This window comes from Oncorhynchus kisutch, linkage group LG11, assembly GCF_002021735.2.
Source record: "Oncorhynchus kisutch isolate 150728-3 linkage group LG11, Okis_V2, whole genome shotgun sequence".
Taxonomy (NCBI): domain Eukaryota; kingdom Metazoa; phylum Chordata; class Actinopteri; order Salmoniformes; family Salmonidae; genus Oncorhynchus; species Oncorhynchus kisutch.
In genome coordinates, this window is record NC_034184.2 from 16,091,961 (window position 1) to 16,107,562 (window position 15,602).

At 42.7% G+C, this 15,602-nt stretch overlaps 1 protein-coding gene across 5 annotated transcripts in view; it reads left to right on the top strand.

The window, feature by feature from the left end:
• LOC109899946 (calcium-activated potassium channel subunit alpha-1) overlaps positions 1–15,602 on the top strand; it is a 203,328-nt gene that overhangs the window by 107,714 nt on the left and 80,012 nt on the right. For all 5 annotated transcript variants that reach the window (XM_031835376.1, XM_020495617.2, XM_031835378.1 and 2 more), the window contains exons 4-5: positions 11–104; positions 1,532–1,643. In XM_031835376.1, the coding sequence (XP_031691236.1) occupies positions 11–104; positions 1,532–1,643 (206 nt within the window). The remainder of the gene's footprint in view (positions 1–10; positions 105–1,531; positions 1,644–15,602) is intronic.

Below are 15,602 nucleotides of genomic sequence, written 5' to 3' on the forward strand. Positions count from 1 at the left end.
TTTTTGACAGCCCCATCGAGTCCTGTCAGAACTTCTACAAAGACTTCACGCTACAGATTGACATGGCTTTCAACGTCTTCTTCCTCTTGTACTTTGGTCTACGGGTAAGTAAAGAAAGTACAAGGCTACATAAGACTTGTACACAACAAGTTGTTACTCTAGTGAAGTTTCAATCATGTCATGGAACAAAGACCGATAACAAAGTCATTCAAGTCGAAACATCGCACTCATTAAAACTGTGGAAGCATTCATCTGTCGTTCTTTCATAACTTTAATGCCTTTTTGTACCCTGAACAAACAACAGTCATGTGTCAACATTAAAAGGGGGATGGTTGGCAGAGTTGAATCAATTCACGCAGGAAGTGGAATATGTACGGTGAATTTGACTCGAGTTTCAATTATCTCCAAGTCATGGAATTGGAACTGAATTGGAATTAAACTGTTTGAATTGGAATTGAATTGGAATTGGAATTAAATATTTGTACATTTCCCAGTTAATGGAATTAATGCACTTAGTATAAAACATTTTCTCCAGGATTTGTTTTAAATAACTTAAAACATGTATATGTATTTCTGTATTTCTAGTATAGCTAGGCTGTCTGAGCAGTAACAGGACCAGCCTGAAAGCCTGGGGGAATTGAATTTGAATTTGTGTAATTGTTGGGTATAATATTGGATTGGGGATAGAATTCTTAGAATGTACCTAACATTGGAAATAATATGAATTTAATTATGTCTGAATTCAAATTTACAGGGAGAGGTAATTTAGTTAGAATTGAATTTGTGGAATTAACCCCAATCCTGCTGGTGGGTTATTGAAGGAGTTCCCACATATGCTGAGCACTTGTTGTCCATTGCTCGTGTTTCTTGGACCAAGCACATCTCTTCCTCTTATTGGTGTCCTTTAGTGGTGGTAGTTTATTTGAGCTGCAATTTCTGAGGCTGGTAACTCTAATGAACCCATCCTCTGCAGCAGAGGAAACTTTGGGTCTTCCTTTCCTGTGGCAGTCCTCATGAAAGACAGTTTCATCATAGCACTCGGCGGTTCTTGACATTTTCCGGATTGACTGGCCTTCATGTCTTAAAGTAATGATGGACTGTCATTTCTCTTTGCTTGTTTGAGCTCTTCTTGCCATAATATGGACTTGGTCTTTTACCAAATAGGGCTTTCTTCTGTTTACGACCCCTATCTTGTCACAACACAACTGATTATGTCAAACACATTAAGAAGAAAATACATTCCACAAATTTACTTTTACCAATGCACACCTGTTAATTGAAATTCATTCCAGGTGACTACCTCATGAAGCTGGTTGAGAGAATGCCTAGAGTGTGCAAATAGACAAAGAGTGGCTACTTTGAAGAATCTCAAATATATTTTGATTTATTTAACACTTTTGGTTACTACATGATTCCATCAGTGTTACTTCAGAATTTTGATGTCTTCACTATTATTGTACAATACAGTAAAAATAAAGAAAACCCCTGGAATGACTGGTACTGTAGTTAATTTGTTTATTTTCCCTTTCAGTTTATTGCAGCCAATGACAAGCTGTGGTTCTGGCTGGAGGTGAACTCAGTGGTGGACTTCTTCACTGTTCCCCCAGTGTTCGTGTCTGTTTATCTCAACAGGAGCTGGCTTGGTAAGGACATGGTCTATTATATGGGCCAGTACTAATGTAGTAATCTTGGTCCTGGTTGGATTGCTCAGACCTCCAAAACAGCCTACAGGTTGGCCAAATGTGGGAGTTGTGTTTTCTATTTCAACCTCGATGGTGATCAGGTCAGCAACGCCCCCCAGTGGATTATAGTTGTATTACAGTGGTTTAAGATGTATTGTTGATTTAATCATTGTTTTCTAGTTGATCCTGATGGATTCCTTTTTGGTCTGGTTTTACTTTGGTTAGCTTATGTTGGACCCTACCCTCTTTTCAACATCCGCAGATGCTGGGAGTAGCTGTTGGGGCTGACTGTAATAGTGGTATTGGTTGTTCATTGACAGCAATCATTTGTTTACTTACCAGTGATGGTTTCTGGTTCCTGTCAATGTACATTTCACAGTGTTGTGATATTGCACTGCTGTCAGTCTTGTATTAAGTTGCCATGATGGAATACAACAATTCATTTCAATACCTTTCATGTCATTGAACAAGCTTTTTTGTTTTTCTTGCCACAGTACCTGGAATGATGATTGAAGTGATTGAAATTGGTCTATGATTGAAAGTACATGATGAGTGGGATATTAAATTTAATAGGCTTTTGTTGAGTGGCGCCTGCCTGATTCACTGCTTTAAAATAGAAATCAATCTACTAAATGAATGTGTGCCAAATGACAACCGCGTCCCAAATGACAACCTATTCCCCATGGGCTGTGGTCAAAAGCAGTGCACTATATAGGGAATAGGCTTCCATGTGGGATGCAGAAGACTGTAGCTAATCTCCAGGAGAGTGCGAGAGGTCTATAGGACATTACAGATAAAGGTGATTTTCTGCTTCATCACATGCAGGTGTTGGTTAGGGCTTTATCTTTATCAGCTGTCAATCAGTTGTCAATTAGCTGTCAATAAGAGCTCAGGACCACGGCCCCCTCCTCTCAGTCCTGATCAGCATCTGACTGTAGCTTTAGCTCTGGCTGTGTCCCAAATGGCAGCCTATTATCTTTATAGTGCTCTACTTTTGACCAGAGGGGTATCCTACGAAGCAAGATACAATAGATCTACTTAGGGTTTTCTAAAGCTAACCAGCTTCAGGTAACTTCATCTTCCAGCTCAGGCTTAAAGGTCCCGAACCGTCAAAATCATGTTTGTTGGCCGTCATTGTAAATGACAATTTGTTCTTAACTGACTTTCCTAGGTAAATAAAGGTTCAATTTAAAAAATGTTTCTCATGAAATGTGATGATATTTGGGTGGAAATAGATCAAAGTAGGACTACCAAAGTATGAAAAATGACTGTTGCTTCTAAATTGATACATTTGAATCATAAATTTACTGGTCCCCTCCCCCATGTCAAACACTTGGATTCAGGAGGCGGGATGGAGGTTGGATTATTAAGAGATGTTTGTGTTATCACAAAAAGCCACATTTTAATACAACAATGGTAACGTCATCTGTGTCTGGTGTTAGCTAGTTACTGCCTAGCTAGGTCTTCAGCCAGCATGGAACAAAAGAGGGGAAGGGTTACTCAACTCTGACTCTGTCTTCATGTCATTACATCAAGAGACATACCAAATGGAAAATGTATGTATTAGCTCACCGCCCACTCAGCCTACTAGCTCCCCGCCCACTCAGCCTACTAGCTCCCCGCCCACTCAGCCTACTAGCTCCCCGCCCACTCAGCCTAATAGCTCCCTGCCCACTCAGCCTACTAGCTCCCCGCCCACTCAGCCTACTAGCTCCCCGCCCACTCAGCCTACTAGCTCCCCGCCCACTCAGCCTACTAGCTCCCCGCCCACTCAGCCTACTAGCTCCCCGCCCACTCAGTCTACTAGCTCCCCGCCCACTCAGCCTACTAGCTCCCCGCCCACTCAGCCTACTAGCTCCCCGCCCACTCAGCCTACTAGCTCCCCGCCCACTCAGCCTACTAGCTCCCCGCCCACTCAGCCTACTAGCTCCCCGCCCACTCAGCCTACTAGCTCCCCGCCCACTCAGCCTACTAGCTCCCCGCCCACTCAGCCTACTAGCTCCCCGCCCACTCAGCCTACTAGCTCCCCGCCCACTCAGTCTACTAGCTCCCCGCCCACTCAGTCTACTAGCTCCCCGCCCACTCAGCCTACTAGCTCCCCGCCCACTCAGCCTACTAGCTCCCCGCCCACTCAGCCTACTAGCTCCCCGCCCACTCAGCCTACTAGCTCCCTGCCCACTCAGCCTACTAGCTCCCCGACCACTCAGCCTACTAGCTCCCCGCCCACTCAGCCTACTAGCTCCCCGCCCACTCAGTCTACTAGCTCCCCGCCCACTCAGCCTACTAGCTCCCCGCCCACTCAGTCTATCTTTACAGATTTCCTGGTAGTTTGACATTAGAGAAAAAGTACTTTTGCAAAAAAATAATCCCTATTTTTTTATGGGTGATGTTTTAGTCACTCAAAAGTCACTTTTACATGAGAACCAGAATTACTGTTCGGGACATTTAATCAGTACTATTATGGTTGATATTGTTCCTCTGCCTGATGCTAACTCTAGCAGGCTTGTAACAGCGTGTGCAAGTTGCACGAGGCTAGTCAAACACTGAACTCTTCATTGAGACAATGCTGAAACATCAATCCATGGCAAGTCAGTGCCACATTGTCATGAAAAGAAAGAAAAGTTATCTTGCAAATTCAGCAGGATATGGTGTGAAATAGACTTTTAGAAGTGCCATCCTTATTTGATTACTTATCATTAATGTCGTCTTTGGTGTGCTTATCAATGCATCAGCACCTTTTTTCGCCAAAAGTCAGTGGCAGACCTCATGTAACAACACCTGCACAGGATCGGTACATCCGACATCACACCTGCAGGACAGGTACAGGATGGCAACAACTGCCCAAGTTACATCAGGAACGCACAATCCCTCCATCAGTGTTCAGAACGTCCACACTGGCCTGTTGTAAGGCAGGTCCTCACCAGACATCACTGGCAACAACATCGCCTATGGGCACAAACCCACAGTCACTGAACCAGACAGGACTAGCAAAAAGTGCTCTTCACTGACGAGTCGCGGTTTTATCTCACCAGGGGTGATGGTCAGATTCACGTTTATCGTCGAAGGAATGAACGTTATACTGAGGCCTGTACTCTGGAGCGGGATCGATTTGGAGGTGGAGGGTCCGTCATAGTCTGGGGAGGTGTGTCACAGCATCATCGGACTGAGCTTGTTGTCATTGCAGGCAATCTCAACACTGTGCGTTACAGGGAAGACATCCTCCTCCCTCGTGTGGTACCCTTCCTGCAGGCTCATCCTGACATGACCCTCCAGCATGACAATGCCACCAGCCGTTCTGCTCGTTCTGTGCGTGATTTCCTGCAAGACAGGAATGTCAGTGTTCTGCCATGGCCAGTGAAGAGCCCGGAGCTCAATCCCATTGAGTACGTCTGGGACCTGTTGGATCGGAGGATAAGGGCTAGGGCCATTCCCCCCAGAAATTTCCTGGAAATAGCAGGTGCCTTGGTGGAAGAGTGGGGTAACGTCTCACAGCAAGAACTGGCAAATCTGGTGCAGTCCATGAGGAGAAGATGCACTGCAGTACTTAATGCAGCTGGTGGCCACACCAGATACTGATTGTTACTTTTGATTTTTACCCCCCATTTGTTCAGGGACACATTATTCCATTTCTGTACGTCACATGTCTGTGGAACTTGTTTAGTTTATGTCTCAGTTGTTGAATCTTGTTAAGTTCATACAAATATTTACATATGTTAAGTTTACTGAAAATAAACGCAGTTGACAGTGAGAGGACATTTTTTTTATTTTTATATATTCATGATTAATGGAGTTAGCCCTGACTTTGCCTACCCCAGAGCAAGTTAGTTCTGAATGATTCGTTGCCATAGAAATGTACCTGACTATAAGGTGAGCCACATTCATATGACTCGTTATCCCGAGTTGATCTCAGAGTTTCACAAAGTTACCTCGCTAAGTCCTCAAACCTAATTCGTAGGATACTCCTCAGGGGCCATAGGCAGATAAAGCTCTGTATCCAAAATGATACCATATTCCCTAGTTAGTGCGCTTCCTTTGACCAGGCCCATAGGGTAAGATAACCCTACAGGCTGTCCATTATCCAAAGAAAAGACTGCCATCTGCTGGGCCTTAATGTGCATCCAACTAAGACATGCTAAGGCACTCAGTTGCTTTTAAAAATAGATGGAGATTGATGGTGATGACCTGGCAATGCTATGACAATGCTATATCTGAATTAAGAGCGGGGTTTGCAGTTTTGGGACTATTCTATTGGTTCATTAAGCCAGGCAAACTCAATCAAGCCCAAGTAAAGTATTAGATATTATTTTGAATAGTATTTGAACCCAGGTCACGCTGTAACTTCTTTGGATAGAGCTTAGCACTACTGCCCTCACTGAAAGAATACGCTCTCATATCCCTAGTCAGGCTCAATCTCTCATTGACTAAAGAGCCTTTTCCCAAATCTTCTGTCTGAACATTCTGACATAGATACAAACAGACACACACATCCACAAATACGCACTCAAACACTAAAGACCCAGAAAGCACTCAGGACTGTTATGTTAGTTGGAAGTAAACATGCACAGATGCCAAGTTACTACTGTAGCTAACTGCTTATAAGCTACCCTAAGTGTTACTACTGTAGCGAACTGCTTATAGGCTACCCTAAGTGTTACTACTGTAGCTAACTGCTTATAGGCTACCCTAAGTGTTACTACTGTAGCTAACTGCTTATAAGCTACCCTAAGTGTTACTACTGTAGCGAACTGCTTATAGGCTACCCTAAGTGTTACTACTGTAGCCAACTGCTTATAGGCTTCCCTCCAAGTTACTACTGTAGTTAACTGCTTATAGGCTACCCTAAGTGTTACTACTGTAGCCAACTGCTTATAGGCTACCCTAAGTGTTACTACTGTAGCCAACTGCTTATAGGCTACCCTCCAAGTTACTACTGTAGCTAACTCTGGCAACTACCATGCAAGTGGAGTTTCCATGTTGACTAAGTCTTAGTTGGAAGTTCAACTGTTTTGGTTTTTGATACCTTTGGATGGAAAATAAAACCAGTTTGTCATTCAAATTCAAACCTCCATTGCTGCTTTAGTAAGTCATTTGTGAGAGATTTTCGGGGACGAGTGCCAGGGAGCAGCAGAACATTGCCCAAAAAGATAAGATAGCAGCTAATTCCTGCTCCAAATGCTCCAGCTTTTTACTCACGAGCTGTACAAATAAACACAGAAAGAGGCTTTTAGTGTTAAGCTGTCCACTGATACTAGCCTTAAATGATCGCACTTATGGATATTGAAAGAAAATAAGAGATGTTTTTTGAAAATGTTATTCTGTAATCTCGCTGGAAAGGTTTTATCTTTTGTGTTGATTTTGGACATTGGGATTTCACTGAACATCTGAATGTTTTGAAATGACTTTCATTGCACACATTTTCAATAGCAAGTGTACCTCAATTGATATACTGAATGAATAGATTAACTATTATGTAAGCTTTCCATCAATAGAATGTAATGCTTTTCCATCTGTTGTACAGTAGCGTTGCTGCCCTTTCCTGCTTTGAGGTGCTATGTGGAATGTAAAAAATTCTGCTTGAATGTACAGTAGGTAGCAGTCAGTTTTTGTACAGCAGTTGTGATTAATTCAGGATCATTGTTCTTTCACTAAATCCAGAGAAAAATAAATTAATGATTCCTAAAGCTTCTCATATACTGTGCCTTTTAAAAGCATTCATCCCCCTTGGTGTTTTTCCTATTTTATTGCATTATAACCTGTCATTTAAATGGATTTTTATTTGGATTTCATGTAATGGACATACAAAAAATGGTCCAAATTGGTGAAGTGAAAAAAATAACTTGTTTCAAAAATAAATAAATGGAAAAGTGGTGCGTGCATATGTATTCACCCCCTTTGCTATGAAGCCCCAAAATAAGATCTGGTGCAACCAATTACCTTCAGAAGTCACATAATTAGTAAAATAATGTCCACCTGTGTGCAATCTAAGTGTCAGATGATCTCAGTATATATACACCTGTTCTGAAAAACCCCCAGAGTCTGCAACACCACTAAGCAAGCGGCACCATGAAGACCAAAGAGCTCTCCAAACAGGTCCGGGATAAAGTTGTAGAGAAGTACAGATCAGGGTTGGGTTCTAAAAAAATATTTCTGAAACTTTGAACATCCCATGGAGCACCATTTAAATCCGTTATTAAAGAATTGAAAAAATATGACACCACAACAACCTTCCAAGAGAGGACTGCCCACCAGAACTCATGGAGCAGGAAAGGAGGGCATTAATCAGAGACAACAAAGAGACCAAAGATAACCCTGAAGGAGCTGCAAAGCTCCACAGAGGAGATTGGAGTATCTGTCCATAGGACCACAATAAGCCGTACACTCCACAGAGCTGGGCTTTACAGAAGAGTGGCCAGAAAAAAAAGCCCTTGCTTAAAGAAAAAAATAGGCAAACACGTTTGGTGTTCGCCAAAAGGCATGTGGGAGACTCCCCAAACATATGGAAGAAGGTACTCTGGTCAGATGTAGCTTTTTGGCCATCAAGAAAAACGCTATGTCTGGCGCAAACCCAACACCTCTCATCACCCCGAGAACACCATACCCACAGTGAAGCGTGGTGGTGGCAGCATCATGCTATGGGTAGTTTTTCATCGGCAGGGAATGGGAAACTGGTCAGAATTTAAGGAATGATGGATGATGCTAAATACAGGGAAATTCTTGAGGGAAACCTGTTTCTGTTTTCCAGAGCTTTGAGACTGGGACGGAGGTTCACCTTCCAGCAGGACAATGACCCTAAGCATACTGCTAAAGCAACACTCGGGTGGTTTAAGGGGAAACATTTAAATGTCTTGGAATGGCCTAGTCAAAGCCCAGACCTCAATCCAATTGAGAATCTGTGGCATGACTTAAATATTGCTGTACACCAGTGGAACCCATCCAACTTGAAGGAGCTGGAGCAGTTTTGCCTTGAAGAATGGGCAAAAGTCCCAGTGGCTAGATGTGCCAAGCTTATAGAGACATACCCCAAGAGAGTTGCAGTTGTAATTTCTGCAGATGGTGGCTCTACAAAGTATTGACTTTGGGGGGGGGGGGGGTTGAATAATTTTGCATGCTCAAGTTTTCTGTTTTTTTGTCTTGTTTCTTGTTTGTTTCACAACAAAACATATTTTGCATCAGCAAAGTGGTAGGCATGTTGTGTAAATGAAATGATATACAACCCCCCCCCAAAATCAATTTTAATTCCAGGTTGTAAGGCAACAAAATAGGAGAGATGCCACTGTATACCCAGAGCTTGACTCGGCACTCCACATCACTTTCTTTCTGGTGACAGTTTTGAGGAGTTAAAATTCATTCTACCCTTCAATGACTGTCTATGACAGAATGTGGCCATCCTATAGACTATCTGCAGTCTGATGAGATGTACTGTACATCGTCTGGTAGTAATAGGACATACTTGCCTCACCGTCTGTCTGCCCTCTGTCTTTCTCTGGGTTGGCCGAATCCTAAAGGAGCTTATAGTGTAATATTCTGATGGATCAGAAGAGGGGCTTGCTTTAAGCTTGCCGTACACCAATGATGATCACAACGAGGATGCTACAGTATGAGTGTCTGTGGTAAATCTGATCCCAACACACCTAAATCTCTTCCTGCTGGACACAGACATGTTGAGCCCACCTGCTCGTCTTTTCTCTGCTGTCCAAGATGGACACTGAGAGCCTTTGATTGATTTGCTGTGTGATAAAGGAAGGGGAAAGAAGCAGTGGTTAGATAGGGTAAGCTGTTGTAAGGAATTGGAAAACGTTGTTCCAATGGATGTTGTGAAGCCTTGAACTGAGCTGTTTGGACACCGACTGACAAGAAGCAACAGCTGGGCAACTTACTTTTGATTTCGAGAAGCTTTTGCCGACTTGCCCGTCATTTAGCCAAAGGTATTTGTCAGTCTTGGAAGACAGACATCATGATTCCGACTAAGATGTTAGTGTACAGAGGGCCCGAAGGGGGCACGCGCTCTGAGACGTTTCAGAACACGTGGAGACGTAAGAAGTCTTGCGGGGAGCTCTTTCAGAATGGCTACAGGGTCAAGATGGGCCAGCGACAGCAGGCCGTGGAGAAAGAGGACCGGGACAACCTGTATCACACCTTGACTTCCTGTTTTCATTTAATCTCTTACTGGGGTAAGAACTTAAGACGTTGCTAGCCGATGTAGGAAATAATAGATAGGATCTAATGTAAACCCAGAGACTGGCTGTCTGTGCCTGGGCCAAATTCCACTGGCGGCTATCGTGTCAGCTGGAAAGAGAGAGCTCAGGTCCAGGGTTTGTGTTGTGCATTGTGTTGCCATCTGGACGAAGCTTCTGTAACATCAATATAAAAATTTGTGTGGAGGAAGTGAGACGCTGAATGATTTATATATTGTATTTATAGATTATAGATATTTGATTTACAGTAACATTTTTGTTACCAAAGGCATGCTTTACTGCACGTCTATGGAGATGAATTTCACTTTATTGTTGACTCTTGGAGCTGCAGTTTAGCTAAAGATTATTTAGGATTATTTACTCATTTCAAGAGAAGATATGCTTTAGAGTCTACAAGTACTTTAGAGTAGAAATTGCTGTAAGAAATTATATTACAGTCTACTTGGGATGCTTTGATACTTATATTCAGTACATATACCCAGGACTAAATCAGAGTGAGACATTGACACCCTGGTTAATACCTCTAGTGCTGGTACATGTAGGAGGTTTTAGTGGCCTTGAATCATGCATTACGGTAATGTTTTTTAGTTCCTTTCTAGGATTGACACAGTCAATCTTTTGAGGGCATTTGTTTCTACATAGCTTTGGTGCTATTCTCACAAGCATGTGGTGAATTTTAAAAACTCTTAGTACAAAACTCCAAACTGGTAACACTTGTAGCACAGCAAGTCTTATATTCAAAACCTTTTATTGTGCATTAATCTTTCACCATACAACCATTGATCCAAAATATATGTTTACTGTAAAATACCATGAGAACATTGATTTAATCATCAGAAGAAAACATTATATCTTCTCAATTTAGTTGTTTTTAACAACCAGTTAATCCAATAGCAAAACATTTCAAAATGTCCCTTTAAATGTAGTAATTTACAGTTCTGTAAATTACAAGACATTACACTGTTTTCACATTAGGCTATACACGTGTTCAATATGGAATTGGTGGATGCTAAGCTACAGGACTGTTTCACTAGCACAGACTGGAATATGTTCCGGGATTCATCCGATGATTCATCCATTAATAAGTGCCTCGATGAAGTATTCCCCACTGTGAACATGTACATATCCCAACCAGAAACAATGGATTACAGGCAACATCCTCAGTGAGCTAAAGGCTAGAGCTTCTGCTTTTAAGGAGGACACTAATCCGGACGCTTATAAGAAATCCCGCTAACAGGCAAAGCGTCAGGACCAAGATCGAATCCTAATACACCGGGCTTGCAAACTATCACGGATAACACAGATAACACTCAGCCGCGGGTCCTGAGCCTACCAAACAAGCTAAATACCTTCTATGCTCCCTTGGAGGTTAGCAACACTGAACCATGCATGAGAGCGCCAGCTGTTCCGGACAACTGTGTGATCACACTCTCCGTAGCCGATGTGAGTAAGACCTTTAAACAGGTTAAAGGTCATGAAAAGTCAATCATGTTTTTCACAGCGTGATTATTTGAAGGGAACCAGATCAAAGTATGATGACCCAAGTACGAATAATGACTGTTGCTTCTACATTGATCAAGTTTGATGATAAAGTTACTGGTTCCCTCCCTCATGTCAAACACTTGGATTCATTCTTAAGGGGACAAGGCGACATCACCTTAACTCTCATTTTAATACACCAATGATAACCTAATATTCTGATCTGCTTCTGTTCTGTGGGTGGCATTGTGTGCTCTTTTCGAAGGATGGATCTGGGGGGTCGGGGGTGGTCTGCTGGGCATTGGGATGACAACCCAACTTGGGATGAAGAGGGCTTTTAGCAGGTGGAATAGTGGGGGCCAATTGGAGGTTTACCTAGTAGCAATGCAAATATCATGGTACAGCTATATAGACACTCAAACATCATGTTACTTTTTAATTGTACGTTTAAAAACATATATTTTGATAAATAGAATTGAAACTTGTGTCTCATTATGGTGGTGAAATAAGTATAGCCAGTTATAATTGTAATGACTTAGCAGATAATATGAAAAGACGATCAGTATTTACCTGGCTAAAAAATAAGGAATATAATATCTATTGTTTACAGGAAACTCTTTCAACAATTTTAGATGACGTTTTGTGGAAAAAGGACTGGGGGGCGAAATTTATTTCTCCCATGGGCAAAGAATTTCAAAAGGGGTGACAATATTGATTAACAGTAATTTTGTACCAAATGTGCAAATTGTCCAAACAGATCATCAAGGTAGATGGATTATTTTAAATATTTTATTAGACAATAAACATATATGGCTTTTTAATCTCTATGGTCCAAATAATAATGATCCAAGCATCTTTGAAAATATATACAACAATGTATCAACTCTACAAGCAACACTAGACTCTATTATTATGGTGTGGGATTTTAATACAGTTTTAAATACCTCTATGGACCATAAAGGAAATCACACTACAAACTATCACCCTCAGGCACTTAAGGAAATCATGAATGTCATGGATATATTGGAATTAGTGGATAGATAGAGGCTTAAATTCCCGGACCTAGTGAGATACACATGGCGGAGGCTTAATCAAGCTGGTCGTCTTGATTACTTTCTTATGTCATTCTCTCTGGCACCAAAAGTTAAAATAACTGTTGATAGGGGACAGAATGCGGTCAGATCTTCACATCATTGGCATATATATTACACTCACAGAATTTCCATATGGGTGAGCATATTGGAAATGTAATCAAAGCCTACTGGATGATAACTTGTTTATGACTAGAACAGAAGAATTTATAACTGACTTTTTCCGACATAACATAGGTACAGCAGATCCCCTTATTGTATGGGACACTTTTAAATGTGCCTTTAGAGGCAATGCAATTCAGTACTCATCTATAAAACAAAAGCAATTTAGATCAAAAGAGTCCATATTAACAAAAGAAATTGAAGGACTAACATTACAGTTCAATAGCAATAAAAACTGTACAGAGTATTGCAATCTACTGTAGAGACAGCCTGCAGAAATCTGTCATACTATCCAGGTCTATGCTCAAACAGTTCGAGCTTCTACTTTTAAAGATCCATTTCTCCAGAAATAAGTCCCTCACTGTTGCCGCTTGTTATAGACCCCCCTCAGCTCCCAGCTGTGCCCTGGACACCATATGTGAATTGATTGCCCCCCCATCTATCGCCAGAGTGCGTACTGCTAGGTGACCTAAATTGGGATATGCTTACACCCCGGCCGTCCTACAATCTAAGATAGATGCCCTCAATCTCACATAAATTATCATGGAACCTACCAGGTACAACCCCACATCCGTAAACATTGGCACCCTCATAGATATCATCCTGACCAACTTACCCTCTAAATACACCTATGCTGTTTTCAACCATGATCTCAGCGATCACTGCCTTATTGCTTGCATTCGTTATGGGTCCGCGGTCAAACGACCACCCTTCATCACTGTCAAACACTCCCTAAAACACTTCCTAAGGCACTTCAGAGGGTAGTGCGTACAGCCCAGTACATCACTTTGGGGCAAAGCTGCCTGCCACCCAGGACCTCTACGCCACGCAGTGTCAGAGGAAGGCCCTAAAAATTGTCAGACCCCAGCCACCCGTCATAGACTCTTCTCTCTACTACCGCATGGCAAGCGGTACCGGAGTGCCAAGTCTAGGACAGAAAGGCTTCTCAACAGTTTTTACCCCCAAGCCATAAGACTCCTGAACAGGTAACCAAATGGTTACCCGGACTATTTGCATTGTGTGTGTCCCCAACCCCTCTTTTACGCTGCTGCTACTCTCTGTTTATCTTATATGCGTAGTCACTTTAACTATACATTCATGTACATACTATCTAAATTGGCCTGACCAACCAGTGCTCCCGCACATTGGCTAACCGGACTATCTGCATTGCGTCCTACCCCCCACCAACACCTCTTTTTACGCTTCTGCTACTCTCTGTTCATCATATATGCATAGTCACTTTAACGATACCTACATGTACATACTGCGTCAATATGCCTGACTAACAGGTGTCTGTATATAGCCTTGCTACTCTTTTTTCAAATGTCTTTTTACTGTTGTTTTATTTCTTTACTTTCCTACACACACACACACTCATCCCGTAAGTAGAGGATGTCAAGATGTTCTTTAGAGTGCTTTCCTCTCCCTCTTGAATAAGCATGCCCCTCTCAAAAAAAATGTAGAACTAAGAACAGATATACCCTTTGGTTCACTCCAGAACCCTTGACCAGCACAAAAACACTAGCATCGAATACCAGCACTAGCATCGAACCAGCACTAGCATCGAATACCTCCTGCGATATGCAACTTTTCAGGGAAGTCAGGAACCAATACACACAGTCAGTTAGGAAAGCAACGGCAATTTTCTTTTCAAACAGAAATTTTCATCCTGCAGCACTAATTCCAAAAGGTTTTGGGACACTGTAAAGTCCATGGAGAACAAGAGCACCTCCTCCCAGCTTCCCACTGCACTGAGACTAGGAAACACTGTCACCACTGATAAATCCACGATAATCGAGAATTTCAATAAGCATTTCTTTACGGCTGGCCATGCTTTCCACCTGGCTACCCCAACCCCGGCCAACAGCTCTGCAGCCCCGACAGCAAATGGCCCAAGCCCCCCCCCCCCCCCCCCCCTGCTTCTCCATCACCCAAATCCAGATAGCAGGTGTTCTGAAAGAGCAGCAAAATCTGGATCCCTATAAATCACCTGGGCTAGACAATCTGGACCCTCTCTTCCTAAAATGATCTGCCGCCATTGTTGCAACCCCTGTTACTAGTCTATTCAACCTCTCTTTCGTATCGTCTGAGATTCCTAAAGATTGGAAAGCGGCCGCAGTCATCCACCTCTTCAAAGGGGGAGACAGTCTAGACCCAAACTGTGACAGACGTATATCCATCCTGCCCTGCCTTTCTAAAGTCTTCGAAAGCCAAGTGAACAAACAGATTACCGACCATTTCGAATCCCACTGTACCTTCTCCGCTATGCAATCTGGTTTCCAAGCTGGTCACGTGTGCACCTCAGCCACGCTCAAGGTCCTAAACAATATCATAACCGCCATCGATAAAATACAGTACTGTGCAGCCGTCTTCATCAACCTGGCCAAGGCTTTCAACTCTGTCAATCACCGTATTCTTATCGGCAGACTCAATAGCCTTGGTTTCTCTAATGAGTGCCTCGCCTGGTTCACTAACTACTTACAGTATCAGATAGAGTTCAGTGTGTCAAATCGGAGGGCCTGTTGTCCGGACCTCTGGCAGTTTCTATGGGGGTGCCACAGGGTTCAATTCCCGGGCAGACTATTTTCTCTGTATATATCAATGATGTCGCTCTTGCCGCTGGTGATTCTCTGATCCACCTCTACGCAGACGACACCATTCTGTATACTTCTGTCCCTTCTTTGGACACTGTGTTAACAAACCTCCAAACGCGCTTCAATGCCATACACTACTCCTTCCGTGGCCTCCAACTGCTCCTAAATGCTAGTAAAATGAAATGCATGCTCTTCAACCGATAGCTGCCCGCACACGCCCACCCGACTAGCTTCACTACTCTGGACGGTTCTGACATAGAATATGTGGACAACTACAAATACCTAGGTGTCTGGCTAGACTGTAAACTCTCCTTCCAGACTCACATTAAGCATCTCCAATCCAAAGTTAAATCTGGAATCGGCTTCTTATTTCCTTCCTTATTTCCTTCACTCATGCTG